Genomic DNA, 18,748 nt, shown 5'->3' with positions numbered 1-18,748 from the left:
GATTTATCTAGGGAAATTCTCAGCTTTATTATTAATAGCCTTGTTTGCTAAAGGACATATTTCATTTAAAGTTTTATTGAATAGTTTATTGAAATTTTCCCATTTATCATTCACATTTGTTGCATTGTAAACTGGTTCCCATATTTCATTGCCCAATGCCCTCTTAAGTTTATTATAATTAAATTTTCTTTTATACATAACAGTATCACTTGTAGTTATATCTACACTCCCTACATCAACTTCCATAGCAAGGGCTCTGTAGTCAGATAAGTCATTTTCTATGGTGGTTATGTTGATGTTCTCCTTTGTTATATTTGTGAGAATGTGGTCAATGCATGTTTGTGTTTCTACAGTAATTCTTGTAGATTCTGAGGTTATATTATAATAGTTATAGCACTGAACTAAGTCAACATAACATAAATAATCATTGCTATTATTTAAAGAGTCTATGTTGATGTCTCCAACAAACAGCACATGTTTTTCATACGCTGATGGCTTCTTCAGCAGGTCCTTCAGACAGTTCAAAAATTGTTTGATACTGCTTCCAAGTGACCTATACAGAGCCTGCTATAATCATACTGTTTTTCCCTAGTTTTAAATTTATTGCTGAAACCTCAAGTACCATTTCTTTACTCATATCATCAATCCATTTGATTTTTTCACATGCTATATCATTTCTCCTATAAATGCCAATCCCTCCATCTTTATGTGTCCTTCTACAATACAAGTTTATAAGTTCGTAATTTCTTAGCCTGTATCCATATGCTTCCTCTTCCTTGCAACCTACTTCTCTCTCTATGAAGAAATGTGGTTTTGATTCATTTAGGTACATGTCCAAGTGCTCTATTTTATTCATTATATACTTAACATTCTGGTTTGTAAGGATTAAATTTTTACATTTTACTCTAAAAAAGCATACCTATCACCTTTGTGTTTGATAATTTTGTTTAAGTCGTCTTTCTCTGTTATAATTTTGCTTATTTTCTCACATAAAAGTTTCTTCCCTTTGAAACAGAGATGCATCCCATGTCTGGTATGTAGGCATTTTTTCATTTTACCTATATCCACTATTCTACATTTTCCAAATGGAAAAGTATATGTGATTTTTGTGATGGCTCACACTTTTCAGATATAAGTTTCTTCATATCTTTCATTGTAATGTTAATTGTTAGTTGAGGACTACTTATACAATCATTTAACTTTCTGATTTGAACACTACAATTCGTGCAGACTGTGCTTTTAGCAAGTTTTTTTTCCCCCACCTGAACACAACATGTGTCTATGCAAGCTGCCATCTTACCTACTTAAAGTCAATATGACATTACTCCAATGTTTTTTGTCTATGGTCTGTCTGGGCCTACCAAACCATTATTGTCAATGGAAAAACGTAAACATAAACACCACTCAAAAACTGTTCCAAGTGGCCAACTGCTACACACAAGGCAATATGAGGAGTGGTCTATGATCATGAGACATGTGATCAGCATGTCACTAATACCTCCAGCCATTGTTGATAGTAGATGAATCCTGATAATGATGTTGCTTCTTTATTGAAGCAGTTCTTCATTTGACCTTATGAAGCTGAACTGACCCCATTCCAGATTTTCCTACCTCAGAAAAATCTGAGGTGGCATGGGAGATCAAACATAGGCTATTTCATTCTAAGGGCAGCTATGCTAAGTATTTGTCTACAGAGGTGGTCTTTATCAATGGTGCATACCTAATTTGATAATCTGCTTCCAGTTTTACACAGTGACCACATCTGCATGGCACTCATATTGTGTAATGCTTCAAAATAATCGGATTCAGGTAATCTCAGTATAAAGCATTTTATAAATATGATAATGGAAAGTTCTGGGTGATACTAAAATACTGAAATGACTAAAGGTAACATCTCATCATACAGTTGTAGCATTGACCAGTCAGCAGGCACATAAACAAGACTGAAAAATTTTGCTAAGCTTTCAGATGACATCCTTCTTCAGAGTTAACTGATGTGGAAAACTCTCTCTCTCTCTCTCTCTCTCTCTCTCTCTCTCTCTCTCTCTCTCTCTCTCCCTCTCTTTCTCTCTTTTCAATATTAGCCCCATATATTTTGTGTGCAAACTTCACTGAAACCTGCTCTGCCTCTGAAGCTGATGATGCAGTGCTGCATGAATACAATGTGTCCTCAGGCAGGATAACTAAATTGGTAGAATGTCTTCTATAGTTGCACCTACATACCAACATTGAAATAATTTCCAGAATGAAATTTTCATTCTACTGCAGAGTGTGTGCTGATATGAAACTTCCTGACAGATTAAGACTGTCTGCTGGACTGTGACTCAAATTGAGGACCTTAACCTTCCCCAGGCAAGGTCTTGTGGTCAAGCCCCGGTGTGGCACACAGTTTTGATCTTTCAGGAAGTTTGAAATAATTTCATTGCCCCTTTGGACTGCAACTATTATTGTGTCTTAAGACAGTATTTGCGAAGCAATTAAAAGCAGCAATGAGGATTGAAAGGTACCCAACCTTAATCCTAATAGTTACTGTTCTTAAAAGCTTAATGACATTACTGAGAGAGCAACAACACTTGAAATGAGCATGTTGTAGTTTATAATGAACTATGGAAATGGTTCTCAGAAGGGATGTTTGAGTCTGTAGAAATCCACTCTATAAATGCAGAAAATGATCAGTAGTCTCAACACATCAATAAAATGAGACTGGAAAGTTGAACTTACAGGAGTTGGTAACTCTTATTTATTGCTGAGGTTCAACTTTTTAAGGATATTGTTGTTTCAATTGAGCCATTGTTGTTTGAATTGAGCTACATGATCATGGCTAAGTGAGTCAACCCACATATATAGAACAAGCCACTGGTTCCTTTCTGTTCCTTCCAAATGCCACAAAAGCTTTTGCACAATGCAATGTGATTAGTAAACCCAGCAGAATGAATACAATGGAGAATTTGACTTCAACACAAGCTCACAAGTTGGGACAGGGATGAAATGGTGAACAGCTAATCACAAGTTGAGGTTTTGAGTTGATTAGTATCTTATGCTTAGATACCTCAATTGTAAGAGCAGTGCAGAAAGGGGCAGTCAGCTTTAACTTTTCACAACTGATCAATCAGCATCATATTTACCTCGCAATTTCTGTAATAAATGAAGGAACACTTGAACTTTGAAGTACATTTAGTTAGTTTTCAAATGAGAGACAGAATCAAAAGTACTGAAAAATTATATAACCCTCTCTACATTTCACACTCACAAATGAATGACGGGTGTTCTCCCTTCGGCATGTTACAATTTAACTATCACAGACCCTCATATAAACTGATCTCAGTGTAACCAGAAATCATTTATTTTAAATGATTAATGGAGTAGTTAACAATTTCTAATGGATGAAAATATAGTTTTATGCATCTGTATTCTAAATGTAGCTCTAGCAACTTATATTTTAGTAAGTTATGAATCGTATTAAGTGTGACTCCTTTCCTTATTCACAGGCTCACCTAAGATCACAAGCGATCTTAGCATCAGAGACATGACAGTCATTGCAGGAGAAGAGTTCACTATAACAGTTCCTTTCACGGGTAATCCGGTACCAAAACCCACATGGACCATTAATGGAGAAGAAGTCATTCCAGGAGATAGAATCAAATTTGAAACTACCTCCAACCAGACAGTATTCCACAATAGATGTGCAAGAAGGAGTGATATGGGCAATTACACTATACAGTTAGTGAATACTGAAGGCTCAGATACTGCTTCTTGCAAGGTTTTGGTTGTAGGTGAGTACAACTGACATATGCTTTTTTCATTTCTGAGCAACATTTTGAAACTTATGTCTGTTCACACCTAAAAACCATGATATTCAGAAAGCATGAAATAAAAACAAAACTAAGTACATATTTGGACACATGAAATCAGTGTGCTATAATTTTACTGAGTGTGTAAATTTTTGTGTCAAATCTAAATGTAAACCTGCGAAAGATTATTCAAGTAGAAAATTACATTCTAATCATGATCATAGTAAATGTAAAATTTGAGCAAAAAGTTGTAATAATTATTGAATTTCATGCACTGTTTGTTTCTGACAGCTGATATTCCATCACGTGGTTTTTTAACTGCTTCTATTTTGCTAACTATATTAAATTTATGTGACTCTGCTTCAAGAAGCCTCAATATAATTTGCCTAACTCAGCAGTTTATTTAATTTAAAATTGATGCCTCAAATAATTTTCATTATATTGTGTTTTAAAAATAAACCAAAATGCAGTGAACTTATGATAACATTTCTGAAGTATTTTGGCAAGGACTCTTATTTCCATATCAAGAACTACATTCTTTTCATTTTTTCTGGCTGATAAAATCACCAGAATTCAAAAACAATGTAGGTGTTTGTTTTAAGTACTATAATAACATATTCCTCTTATAAAGTAAGAAATATATCATATATATCACATCAAAGAATTGATCTCTGCATTAAAAGATCCAAATGTTACAAGTTTATTATGTTTCAGTGAAGCTTATTTTTAATTGTGCAGAAAAGAGCACAACTCCTCACGCCCTATCAAAAATAAAAACTTGTACACATAGTAATTGTCACTGATATAAAAAAAGTTAGTTTGAAGCATGACAGAACCTATGTTGAATAGTTTGTTAATGGAAGATAAAGTAAACGGAGTGTTTTTTATTACTCGGTTGTGGAAGCTCAACTTATAAACCAAATTCATCCCAGCCAGTTACATGATTGTTGTCTTGCACATCAGTTTCTTAAACAAAATCAGAACCTTTATTAATTTTTTAGAATTTTCTATACAACTGACATAATCAAAGTATACATTGGAGTAATGTATTTTTTTTATTTTTAGCAACATTTTTAATACTCAGGCTCATTTAATGGTTTTAGTGATTTATAAATACCATTTAAAATGATTAGTGGTAAATAAAATTTCTGTCCTCTTTTCTGTACTAATTGAAAAAGCAAGGTTTCTGCATCTATGATACAATGACTGAGTACAAAATATGTATTGTTAATATCACAGTCAACTATGACTCAACAATATGAGGAAAAGGATAGGTTGCTACTCATTGTAAAGGAGACCTTTTGAGTTGCAGACAGGCACTACAAAAAACTGTTACACATTATAGCTTTTGGCCAAAGCCTTCTTCAGCTAAGAAAATGCACACACACATTCACACAAGCAAGCACACCTCATGCACACATGGCCACTACCATTGGCACCTCTGACTAGAGTTTGGCTTGGAGCTGTCAGTGGTAGCGGTCATGTGTGCATGAGGTGTGCTTGTTTGTGTGAATGTGTGTGTGTTCTCTGCTGAAGAAGGCTTTGGCCAAAAGGTATAATACGTAACATTCTTTTCACCGTGCCTGTCTGGAACTCAATGAGTCATCTTTATGGTGAGTAGTGATCTATCATTTTTGTAATGCTATTGATATTCCAGCCTGCAGTTTCCATTGTTCAACTATAACTCAGTTATCTTTATTGGAATGATTCATTGTTTCCAATTTTTTTGCTGTATCACAATAGTGCCACTGAATCACTCAAATTAAAAATAAATTTCTGTTTCCAGATAAACCACTGCCACCTCAGGGACCACTAGATGTGTCTGACATCACTCCTGAGACTTGTTCCTTGAGCTGGAAGCCCCCATTAGATGATGGTGGCTCTCCTATCACAAACTATGTAGTGGAGAAACTTGACCCTGCTTCTGGAGTAAGTAATGTTCATAACTTAAATGGTGAATTTTCACCCTGATGATCTTTATGTCAGTGGACTGTTACACTCTCTATGAGCCAAAACTCAATCAAGCATAAGCTGTAGAAATTTTACACCAGCAGATTCAGAACAACTCTTAATATCCAACATTTAAAATGTAATTTTATTTGTTTACTAATTTTGGCATATCTGCAAGTCATCTTAAGATTTGAAGTGTAGAAAATTGCATCTAAGAAGTACAGAAACTTAAATTGTTAATATAAAAGTTCAGTCACAATGCGGCAATTTTTCATGCATCTCAATATTTGACAACATATCTGCTGAACTGTGTGTCATATATTTTTGTAGATACATTTAGTTGCAGATGTGGATAGTGTCTGCCAAAATTGTTGCGAATAGAGGTAGTAGCAGCAAATTAATAAATTTAAATGTCTTTCATGATGTGGCAGTTTTTAACATGTCTCTTTGTTTATGATGTCACATCTCCTGAACTATGTGTCATACAATAATATAATTTTGCAAGTAGATTCAGCAATGTATGTGACTACTGTCTGCAAAGTGTGTCACAAACAAAGTTAGTAGTAAAGAAGTAATAAATTAAAATGTCATGCTTCATTTGGCAGTTTTACTGAATGAATGATGAAAATGTCGTCAGTAATAAAATTTTCTCCTTTCATAATTTTATGGGGATTGGTAGTGAGAAAAAGTTTTGTATAGGTTGAAATTATGTGTAAAGACTGTTGCAAGTCTCTAAGTGCTCCCATTCTCAAATACTGGATGACCAAAGTTTGGGTTTTCCCAGGTAGTGGGCTGCACTGCTTTTTCACCCTCCCCTCTTTGATAGGTATGTGTTTTTTACCTGCACAGTAATTCTTTCCAGACAGTAAGTGGTAGGTATACCAAGTTTGTTTGAAATTTCTCCAATTTTTGTAATATGTATGGACTGTCAAGATTTAAATATGTTTTTAGGATAATTTACACCTTTCTTCCATTGTTTATATAACAAATGATGCTGCTTACACAAATTATGATGAGTTTTACACCAATCAGTTTATGTTGATATGGTATTATCATGTGAGAGAACTTTAATACTAATGGCTTAATCTTCTGTACTTATTAGCTGCAATTTCTGTATTACAGATGTGAAGATGGCTTGTAGATAAGTCAGAACTAAAAATAAAATAAAATAATTCATAATTTTTCTGGATCCGCAGCTTTAACACAACAGATTGCTTATCTCCAAATTTAACAATGTCAAATAATAAGAATTTTTACATGTTTCTCTGTTAATAGATAGATAAAATAACTCTAAATTCCAGGTAAACTAAGCTGTATGCGATATTTAATAGTCATTGTCATCATCATTGGATGATCTTGGCATAGCATGAAAAGAATGAAGATAAATCTTTTACAATTGGTGACAATGTTACTGTTTTATGCAGTGGTTGATGTACTTCTGATACTACTCCACCTGAATTTTGTTATGAATGTCCAGAGAAGAGATTCTGTGACACCTTATAATACTACTATATCTTTGTTGTTATGGACATACTATGATTTATGTTTGAGATATGTAGCATTTTTATGTTCTTCTCAGAAGCATTAATAATGACTAAGAGGTTAAAAAAATGACATGATATGTGTTTCTGAGAGACTATCAACCATTGCTTCCTTTCTTATGCCATGACCTGAATTGATGTACTTTCTGTTCTGGGACATTCCTTAGATTTTGAGTTATATAATTGTGAGGAGCTTTGATTATACTCACATCAGGTTTGATGGGTAGGTGTTTTGTCTTAAGTTTTTTATTTGGTAAAATATTGAGCATTTTATTATATTTCATACTGAAGTGTCTTGTATTATTGGTAATGAGAAGGCATAAGGAATATCATTTTAATAGATGGCCATGTCAAAAAATAATGTATAATTTATTTTCTTTTAAGTTGTGGACCAAAGTAAGCAGTTTTGTTAGAAGCTGTCACTATGATGTCATTGGGTTGGAACCAAACAGAAAATACAGCTTCAGAGTTCGTGCAGAAAACCAATATGGTGTCAGTGAGCCACTGGAAACAGATCAGCCAATCACAGCAAAGTTTGCATTTACGGTACCAGACCCACCAGGACAGCCACGTGTAACTGACTGGGAGAGTGGAAATATAACTCTGATCTGGGACAGGCCATTAAGTGATGGAGGTTCCAGAATTCAAGGCTACAAAGTTGAGTACAGGTAATTATAATGTTTCCTGTGAGAAACTTTTTTCTGTATGTTTTGTAATATTAATTCTTTATTTTAAATATGTTGTAGTAATTAACATCTCTTACTTTGAAAATTATTTACAAATTGTAATACTTACTGTGTTCTTTTTGTACAGAGATGTGGCTGAAGATCCTCAGTGGCGAGTTGCCAATGACTATCTAGTCAAAGACACAACATACACTGTCCATAGTTTGCTGCAAGGCAGAGAGTATGAATTCCGAGTCAGGGCAAAGAATGCTGCAGGATTTAGCAAACCTTCACCACCATCATCACGCTTCCAACTGAAGGGCAAATTCAATGTTCCTTCTCCACCAGGAACACCAAAAGTAGTGAAAGTAGGAAAGAGCTATGTCGATCTGACCTGGGAACCACCCATATCTGATGGTGGTAGCAGAATAACAGGCTACATTATTGAGCGCCGTGAAGTTGGTGGACCTCCATGGGCTCGCTGCAATGAATACAATGTTACAGACTGTAGTTACACTGTTCTAAACTTAGTAGAACGGGCAGACTATGAGTTTAGAATATTTGCAGTCAATGCTGCAGGTCGCAGCGAACCTAGTTCCTGTACAACACCAGTCAAAATATGTGAAGTTGAGGGAGGGGAAAAACCGGAGTTTGTACGACATTTACTTCCAACTACTGTACCACTTAATAGTTCTGTTGTACTTGAATGTGAAGCAACTGGCAAGCCACCTCCATCTGCAAGGTGGCTTCGTAATGGACGAGAGATTATGCCTGGTGGAAGATTTCGAATGGAGTCCAAAGGTGGTGTATTTAGACTCATTATCTCAGAAGTTTGGGAAGTTGATGATGGTGACTACACCTGTGAAGCAAATAATACTATTGGCTTCGTTACAACAACTGCCAGATTAAAGATTGGAGGTAAGCACTACTTGCAAGTATATGTAGTTCAATTCATTGAATCCCTTAATGTAACTCTCTGTTTAGTAATTTAATAACTTAAAAACAAATCTTAATGATGAAGTAATCTTTATGGACAGAATACATTTGTTGAACAATTATTAACAAATAAGCTTCACATCACATCTTTTTATTGTAGTGCTAATATACATGCCTCAATTTACAGGCACTCATTTGATAGTACACTAACAATTCATGTACATGTGGCTTCTAAATTAGTCAATATTCCTAAGTTAATGGATTAAAAGCTGGTGGGGTGGGGATAGGGAGTGGCTGTAGTGATCAATACTAACATTCATTTGAACAGTATTGTACACTTCTAGATATAGTTCCAATGAAGTCATGTGTTTTCCTCCCTCTGGACTGTGCATAAGCTCATCTTGTCAGTTATAAGAGAATCTGCAATTTAAAGTGCAAAACAGGCTGTAGTGCTTCTGGGCTTTTTACAAATACACAGAAATCTGCTTGTTAAAAAAACTACAAGAAGAAAACCACAAGTATTTGCTTTCAGGTAGGTTGTATACTTAAATTTTGCATTGTTAGCTTGATACAAACCATCTGAGTCAACAGTAAAATCAAACACTGTGGAATAACATTCTGTACAGCACATTGATTAATTGTGACCTCATGTAGCTATGATTATAGTAATCCTTTTGGGGACATCTAGAAACAGTTTTCAGTCTTCTTGTGACATTTGGAAGGGGCTGTCCATTAAAGCAGGTCAACCAAATGTTGTCTTGTGTATCAATGCACATGGATTTCCTCTCAGTCATTACCATTATAGGTCTGCGAGCTGGTACCATATATAATGAATAAGAAAAGAGATAAGGTTTTTCCTGTTTCCACAGAACCATGTGACATAGATTTATCTGGTTGTTAGTGTGTAATGTAGACAAGCAGCACCTGTAACTGTGTCATAATCAGGTTCTCTTGTTAATTACAGCTGATCCCAATATAGTATATATCACATACATGATTAAAATGTAGATTTTTATCATATCATATACATATATTTAATATTGTCAGTTAAAATTATGAAATTGCTTCAGGCTTTTCATAAATGTATGAACAATTGATTGTAAATGTGGACAGCACCACTTGCATTTTACGTGATATTTTTCTGACATGATACATATTTATTTGATTTTGTTCTTGTAATTGGAGATCTCAAGCAGTTACGTTAGGTTAACAGCATAATTTGTCATGAATTTCAAAATAGTTGCTCACTTGCTGCTTAATTATTGATAATATTTATATGTAGGCTGATGCAAAATGATAACTGAACATCTTCCTTTTAGCAAATAAAACCATCATTTTTCTTATTTCAATATTTAAAAGTTGCAGGAAAGTCAAATAATGTTCATCATAAAACATAACTCATTTTGCCAAAGTATTTCTTGTGGCCTTTTCTGCCATGAGCAGTCAAACTGTTATTTTCAAACACTTAAATACAAGAACAAAAGTACTGAGTACAGTGAAGTGCATTGTTACCTATCATAGTAATATAGTAAGCCTACTTACACCAGCAAAAATAGATGTACGTATTCTTACTGCTTAACAAGTGCAGACTTTTTTACATATGTATGTGGGCTATATAAAATAACTGTCAGAGCTGTTTGCATCTTCATAAAGTGTGAAAAGGCTATATCATGACTGAATTAACAAAACTAAATAACAGACATTTCCAATTTTTGAGATTTTGATCAATTGGTATATTTGATAGCACAACTGCTATTACTAATTCTTTCTTAGTGTAGAAATTGTCTTCTGAAACACTGAATATTTTCATCAACTGAAATCTTGTCTCAAAATTGCTTTCCAACACAGGGAAATACATAACAAGCAGTAACAATTTGCAGTTGCTGTGTGCAATTTTGCATTTACACAGCAAATCATCCAAGTGTCAGTTATGTGGTACAGTTTCTTTGGTAATACATCAAATGAGCATAAAAGAGAGAGCTATGCTATGAGTCCATTGTTGCTTACCTTGCTGTAATGTGTAGAACCAAATGGAGCAGTCACACACACACACACACACACACACACACACACACACACACACACACACACCTTAGTACAAACATATGTGTTATTTCTTACCAAGTTGCTATACTGTAATGGGCAACATTATGTCAAAGGGAGCAGTCCAATAGATAGTTGAGGTTTATCTCTTGAAGTCAGTTACCTGTAAGACACAAAGGAATTAAAGATGTTAACTGCCAGTGGGCATTGGTTTATATCAACGGTGCAAGTTGAAAATTTGTGCTGGACCAGGATTCGAACCTTGATCTCCTGCATACTAGACAGATGTGCTGACCACTACACCATCTGTACACAGTTCTTACCACAACTGCACAGACTACCCTATCATGCCTCTCATCAGACCCATGCAGTTATAGTGACCACTGTCCCGATGGCATCGTGGTCAGTACATATACCTAGTAAGCAGGAGACCGGGGTTTGAATCCCAGTCCGACACAAATTTTCAACTTGTCCCATCAATATCAATCGATGGCCACTGGCACATAATTCCTTTGTGTTTTGATTCATAGTGGCTGCAGGATCAAATTGGTGTCCGAAAAACAGGCACTACATATATACCTATTTAACATTCAGCAACATAGTACTTAAGAGTTGTGCTTAATGTAGTTAGAGGAATCATCACTGAAACTAACAACATTTTTGTAATGATATCAAACAAGAATAAAAATATTTAATCACAGTTTACCATGTACCATTGATTTTTCAAATTAATAATTGGGACATTCAGTCAAAATGCCACTGTACAAGTGTTAAACAACTTTATTAATTGAAATTTAGAAAATTAATTTATTAATTATGGAATCACAAGACCATAAGATCATTTTGAACAACACCAACATTTACATTGGGGAATTAAGCTTTTCATCCAGCTTTCATGTTCACCCACAAGAAACTCTTGCTGTACTTTCCCTTCTGTCAACATAATATCTCCTATTTAATTAAGTTAATAGTCACACTATGCCCTGAAGTGATATTTCCAGGATAATTGCCTTATACTAGTTCCAACTTTACTGCTTCAGTAATTCATCTTGTTGGAGGAAAGAAATGCCTCTAAAATTTATAAACCAGAAAATATATTCTAGCTGTCAGTTGATGTTTATGAAAAGTTGTTTATGTTAATGAAAGGGTCCTGGGAGATATTACTAACTTCCAAGGCTAGAAGCTTCAAAAATACAACCAATAACTTATATTTATTGTATTATATTTTTGGTATTGTCTCTGAAAGTATAATTTAAATATATTTTTATCTCAATTTTTAGTTTTTTGCCAGGAAAAATGTTCTATTTATGATTGTTGTCAGCAATATTTTGTGCAATATTATTCTCTTCCAATGGCTGATTGTTTTAAGTGGATTTGTTTTACAGATTTGATGTACTGATCAGCTAATAGTTGAGGAATAAAACTCATAATTCCATTATCTTTCAGCACCACCAAGAATTGATAGGATGCCAGGTGACTTGTATTTGCCAGAGGGTGATAATACAAAGATCAAAATCTATTACTCTGGTGATCAGCCTATGGAAGTAACTCTGACCAAAGATGGCAGAAAGATTGATGAAACAACTCACATAAAGTACACTGTATTCGATGAATACCTCATAATATTTATCAAAGAAATAGTGAAGTCAGATGCTGGAACTTACACACTAAATGTGAAAAATGATAGTGGAAGTGTGTCTGCTTCATTTACTGTTTATATAACAGGTAAAGTAATGTTCTGATGTAATTTTAATATATGTGTTGAAAACTTTGCAGTAGCATTTCAGGTAGTATATTTAACCTGCATTTGCACAATCTACAGTGTATTTAAGCAAGCACACTAAGTTTTCATTTACAGCTTTTAACTAATAATTTTTGTAATCTTATAGGGTTGCCAGGTCCACCAATTGGTCCTCTGGATGTGTCTGATATAACTAAGCATACTTGCACACTCAGTTGGAAGCCTCCAACATATGATGGTGGTCTTCGCATCACCCATTATGTGGTGGAGAGGCGAGACATATCATTGTCCCACTGGATCATTGTATCTAGCTTCTGCAAAGATACAGTTTTCACTGTCCAAGGACTTACTGAAGGTCAGGAGTATCTGTTTAGAGTTATGGCAGCCAATGATAACGGCATGGGCCCACCTCTTGAAGGCACTAATCCAGTCAAAGCAAAGGCTCCATTTGGTGAGTACCACAAATTACTTCACATCAACTTCGCATTTTATGTGCTGTAGGTACAAGGAATAATTTTTTCATAGCTCTGTGTACTTCGTTACTATTTCCTGTAATAGGGTAGCTATTTCTATTGTTAAAATGCACTGGTTGTGTATAAATATATGTTTATGCATTTCATTTGCTTATTATCTGTCTCTGTTCCGACATAAAGATCCACCTTCTGCACCTGGCGTACCAGTTGTAAAGGAGGTTGGTGGAGACTTTGTCAATTTGTCATGGGAGAAACCAGAATCAGATGGTGGTTCTCGAATCCAGGGTTACTGGATAGATAAACGTGAGGTTGGCAGTGAAGCATGGCAAAGAGTAAGTGCTACTCTTTGTGTGGCAACCACAATTAACATTTCCAATCTTATTGAAGGCCGTCAGTATGAGTTCAGAGTATTTGCACAAAATGTTGCGGGCATAAGTCCACCCTCTACAGCATCTACATCTGTGAAAATAAAAGATCCACATGGTAAGACATTGCATAGTTTTCATTCATTAGGATTGGTACTTGCATCATGTACAGTGCAATTATATGAATTGAATTTGTTATAGCTGCTCAGCCACCAGAAATTGTGAAGCCGTTGAGGAATGTGAGTGCAGTACAGAATCGAAATGCAGAATTCAAATGCACCATCACTGGGTCACCAAGACCAGTTATTACATGGTTTGTACCATATTATTCATTATCTGAAACAAAATGTTTTTGACATAGAATTAATAGTGCCACATAGATAAATTATCTGTATCTGATACTAATTGAGATGAAAAAAATGTTTGTCATTTAGGTATAAGGGTGCAAGAGAGCTTTCACAAAGTATGAAATATCATATGCTAACTGAAGGTGACAGCTATTCACTGATAATTAATGACATTTTTGGGGAGGATGCTGATGAATATGTATGTAGAGCTGTGAACAAAGGAGGAGTGAAGTCTACCCGTGCAGAACTCTTCATTATGAGTAAGACAACAATCTGAAGTATTACTAACCTATCAGCATGAAGAATTAACTGTTTTTCTTTTCATCAACAAAATCTTTCTCTCCCTTTGTGTTTGTAGATACCACATCAAGTGCATGAGATGTCACTCTAATTCTCCAATAATTTTCATAGGAATGTATGTATTATTTCTTTAGTTTCATGATGTCGATAGGTGGCATCTCATACATTTTGCCGATGCGTTAATTCATTCATTGTGTACTGTAAATCCCATTATGAAGGAGAATCTTCAGGGGTATACAGTAAAGAAAGAGAAGCAGTATTAAAAACAAAATATCTACCTTATATTAGCAATAAACTCTAACTGCATTTGCAATTAACACCTGCTCTTTGTCTTCTTGTACTGCTTGTTTCATATTTACATGACCAAGTCACATATCATAACGCTACCTGTGGAAGCTGTGGCTACTAAAAATTGTTTTGGTTTTACTATGAATTGTTAGGATTTTCAGTTTCGTGACTTACAAGTTTTAACTTGTCACATACATTATAGTTTGGTATCCAGCTGGAGCCCAAGAATTTAACACACAGTGTTTCATTTAATATATGGAAATTAATGTCTATTTCTGGTCTAACGTTCTTTTTTTATTGCATAATGTCAGTTTTTGTGAGATTGGGACTTAAAGATGTTTGCTGTGAACCAGTTACAAACTTTTCCAGGAATGATATAGTTTAAGCGCTAGATTTGTATGTTTATTTCATTACAAAACATGACAGCTTTTAAAAATTTAGAGTCACTGGAATGTTATTTGTGTAGTTTATGTATAGGAGTGAGCCCAGTATTAAACACTGTAAGATATCGTGCTTAGTCTTTCCCCATTTTGGTATTAGTTTAATATCAGTGATGCAGTATATTAATCCAACCTCAGCCTTTTTTTAGGAATAACACACATCCATGCCAGAGGGATTCTGTTGTTGCCATAACATTTTAGCTTGCAGTGTAGAAATTTAGAGCCCATTCAATAAAAAGTCTCACTGCTATCATAGAATGTACATACAGGATAATCACTTATATTTCATTTGTAATATTGTTCATAGATTTAAATTACTCTGAATGTGTCATATCTGTCTATACCATTTTTGATAGTATCGAGTCATCTTCATCATCATTTTCATGTAAATGTTTAGTTAGTTCTTCTTTCCTCATAACCTTTCACTATTCTTCAGCAACGTATTTTGAAATGATTGTTTAAATTTGTGTGATTTTAATTCCTTTACAGCAATGTTGTCTTTTTGGTTATTGCTTTGTTCACCTTCATTGTCCCTCATAGCTATGATTTTCAAACATAATTCCTTTATGATGTCATATTAATTTTATTGTAATGTAGTTTAAGAGTGAATTAAAGAGTATTTTCACAGGGCTCTTAAAATTAATGTGCTTGCCTATAATATAAGTAATATTAACACTGTAGCTTTCTCATATTTCATACATTTAAGGCATTCTGTTGTGTTGTATGTAAACAAAATGAGCATCTCTGGCTCCATTCAATGTCCTAGAAACTTCTCTCTATCAAATCTATGGAATGTGGTGCATGTACTGTATAAGGATTATCCTCTTCCGTAACAGTTTAGCTTGACATGTTCAGTTTTGTGGCAGCAGAGCTAGCTCAGGTGCTGCTGAAGTTGTACTCTATGCACAATCAGTCTTTTACTTCCTTTCAAGAAGAAAAAGCATTGGTGTAGTACTTGATTGCCGAACATGTAGCTCCCTAATGGTATGAGGTATGAAATAACAAAAAGGAGCTGCTGAAGTACCCATAAAAACCCCCAGTTATTTCTCTTCCAGAATGACCAAGATGTAACCATAATGATAGGAAGACACCTTGGCACAAACATGTGAAGATTTTGTAGAAATGTACCTAGTTTCATTCTTGTCTGACAATCCGTTTTTTCTCTAGAAGTTAAGATTTTGACATATTTTTAAGAACTGTTAATTTTTTCAAAGTGATATCTGAAGCATGAATTGGTTTATGTAACTTTGAAGTATAACTGTCTCTTTGTTGTATGAATGCATGCATCCATAATATGTTTTGACAACATTTTGTCTTTTTTCTTTTCCTTCAGCACCACCAAAGCTTAATGTTCCACCTCGATTCAGAGATTCAGCATTCTTTGACAAAGGAGAAAATGTGGTCATTAAAATACCTTTCACTGGTCACCCTAAACCAAGAATAACATGGACCAAGGATGGAGAAACTATTGAGTCTGGTGGACATTTTGCCCTAGAAGTTAAGGTAATCTTTTGTTTCAATTCTGAATATACTTGTAATTATTCCTTACACATTTTTTTCTTAATTATAATGATTATCAATAAAAATAATAGTTCTGCAAAACTGTTATGCATATGTGGTTAACTATGAGGTCTGTACTTTATAGCCACTGACATTTATAAATCTGATTAAATAGTTCGTGATGGAAGCATTTAGTTGCTGACAATTTATCCCATTTCTGTTCTGACTACGTAAGTCTTCCATATACTTCATTGTTGTATATCATCCTATATTTCAAGTAGACAGAGATTATAATAAATAAGGCACTAGTAAGTAGTACTCATGGTGTGAAGTGAACATCTCATCTCAGTATTTGTCTCATCTTTGGATGTGTGGTATTTTATGAAGCATGATTAACTTTTGTTATCGTACTTTATATTCATATAATTTGACTGTAAGTACAGCATATATCCAAGGAAAATATTCGCAGCAACTGCATAAATTTAGAAATATATAGCTGCATTTTCAGTTAGGGTAAAAATTGTGATGATTTGATAGATTTGTGACCTATTGTGTGTTAATTGGCTGTGTACTGTTTTTTCTAGGAAAGGCATGCTGTGCTAACTATTCGTGATGGTAGCAAACTCGACAGTGGCCCATATCGCATTGTTGCAGAAAATGACTTGGGAATGGATTCAGCAATAATCAAAATTCAGATTAGTGGTAAGCAAAAACTTGCATTTGTCTTAAAAAGTAACACACCATTGTTTAACAGTTTTCTTACTCTTACAGTAATGTAGAACAGGAGATAGAAAATATCTGTTCCAAATTATGTCTATCTAGTATCACATTTATTAGCAAACATTAGAAATTGAAATTGTGCTTCTTAAGTATATGTGGCTTGAAGAATATTCAAAGTTGCTTCTACAGTCTGTGCAAAAATAGAAACTACTTACATGTTTGGGGTAAACCTTTTTTTTATTTTTCGACATAGTCTTCTTTTAGACTTATACACTTCATCCACTGCTGTTCTAATTTGTTGATCCCTTCTGAATAATAGGAATTGTACAAGTCTGCAAAATAGCTATTAGTTGCTGCAATCACCTCCTCGTTTGAATAAAATCTTTGTCCTGCCAGCCATTTCTTCAAATTGGGGAACAAATAGTAGTCTGAGGGAGACAAGTCTGGAGAATAGGGGGGACGTGAAATGAATTGGAATCCTGTTTCCATTAATTTTGGGACCACAACTGCTGAGGTTTCTGTTGGTGCATTGTCGTGATGGAAAAGGACTTTTTTGCGGTCCAGTCGCATGCGTTTTTTTTTTTTTTTTTTTGCAGTTCAGTTTTCAAACAGTAGAATAACGATGAATAATATGCACCTGTAATAGTTTTACTGCAGGATATTGCCTTTAGGAAGAAGGATATATGAAACAACTAAAAGGGTTTTTCTTCATATCCCTGTCACTTGTTCCATGGTACCATCATTAAAATTACCAGACTGTTTTATTTATATGTCAAGTATTGTATTTATGAAGATTGCAATAAATTTATTTTATTTTATTTATTTATTTTTCAAAATGTGTCCACATAAATTTTCTAGTCTGCTTTTTAAACTCATGATTTGTTCAAGAATTTGGAATGTCACATGATTTTGGTTATTTAGTTTCAAACTGTCATATTAATTTGGATTTGTGAAAACTTTGGTAACATTGCCCACTACTTGGAACATTTTTGTTTGAACCCAGAATACATACTTGCAAATGAGCTGTAATTGGACTTCACTGTGTCTGCAGGTCTTTATTAAGTATCATATAATTAATTAATCATATTATGTACAATATTTCAGATCGACCAGATCCACCTAGGTTCGTCAATGCAGAGAACATTGGACATGACTCCCTTGCTCTCTCATGGCAACCTCCATCATGGGATGGTGGCAGCAGTATTACGAACTACTTGGTAGAGAAGCGTGAACATCCCATGTCCAGCTGGATACGTGTTGGAAACACCAGGTTCACTACGATGGCAGTTACGGGTCTTAGCCCTGGTCATGAGTATGAGTTCAGAGTGTATGCTGAAAATATTTATGGAAGAAGTGATCCAAGCTCAACATCAACCCTCATAAAAATGAAAGACACTGGAAAGAAGATTGTTAGGAAGAAAAAATATGAAGGTACAATAGCTTAATGTGAATTAGTTCTCTGTGTTCTTCTGCTCCTGCTACTATTATTAACGTGACTCTTGGCAAGTATTTATCACGTCATCACTATCAAAATCTCAAAATTCTTTACAAAAACCATTCTATTGTGTCATATTTGCTAGTATTTAAGTAAAACTCTGATGGAGTTCTTCCATATTAAACTAAAATTATATTTAAGTTTTCACTTCCA

General features: G+C 34.5%; 1 protein-coding gene across 12 annotated transcripts in view; it reads left to right on the top strand.

Annotated features, from left to right (window-relative positions):
* LOC124555505 (twitchin) overlaps positions 1-18,748 on the top strand; it is a 367,233-nt gene that overhangs the window by 301,434 nt on the left and 47,051 nt on the right. For all 12 annotated transcript variants that reach the window (XM_047129451.1, XM_047129441.1, XM_047129452.1 and 9 more), the window contains 12 exons: positions 3,489-3,773; positions 5,578-5,720; positions 7,667-7,950; positions 8,096-8,865; positions 12,373-12,651; positions 12,816-13,118; positions 13,321-13,623; positions 13,707-13,818; positions 13,940-14,112; positions 16,214-16,383; positions 16,965-17,082; positions 18,205-18,531. In XM_047129451.1, coding sequence (XP_046985407.1) covers positions 3,489-3,773; positions 5,578-5,720; positions 7,667-7,950; positions 8,096-8,865; positions 12,373-12,651; positions 12,816-13,118; positions 13,321-13,623; positions 13,707-13,818; positions 13,940-14,112; positions 16,214-16,383; positions 16,965-17,082; positions 18,205-18,531 — 3,267 coding nt within the window. The remainder of the gene's footprint in view (positions 1-3,488; positions 3,774-5,577; positions 5,721-7,666; positions 7,951-8,095; positions 8,866-12,372; positions 12,652-12,815; positions 13,119-13,320; positions 13,624-13,706; positions 13,819-13,939; positions 14,113-16,213; positions 16,384-16,964; positions 17,083-18,204; positions 18,532-18,748) is intronic.

This window comes from Schistocerca americana, chromosome X (genome assembly GCF_021461395.2).
Source record: "Schistocerca americana isolate TAMUIC-IGC-003095 chromosome X, iqSchAmer2.1, whole genome shotgun sequence".
Lineage (NCBI taxonomy): Eukaryota > Metazoa > Arthropoda > Insecta > Orthoptera > Acrididae > Schistocerca > Schistocerca americana.
This window is presented reverse-complemented; position numbering and strand designations above follow the sequence as displayed.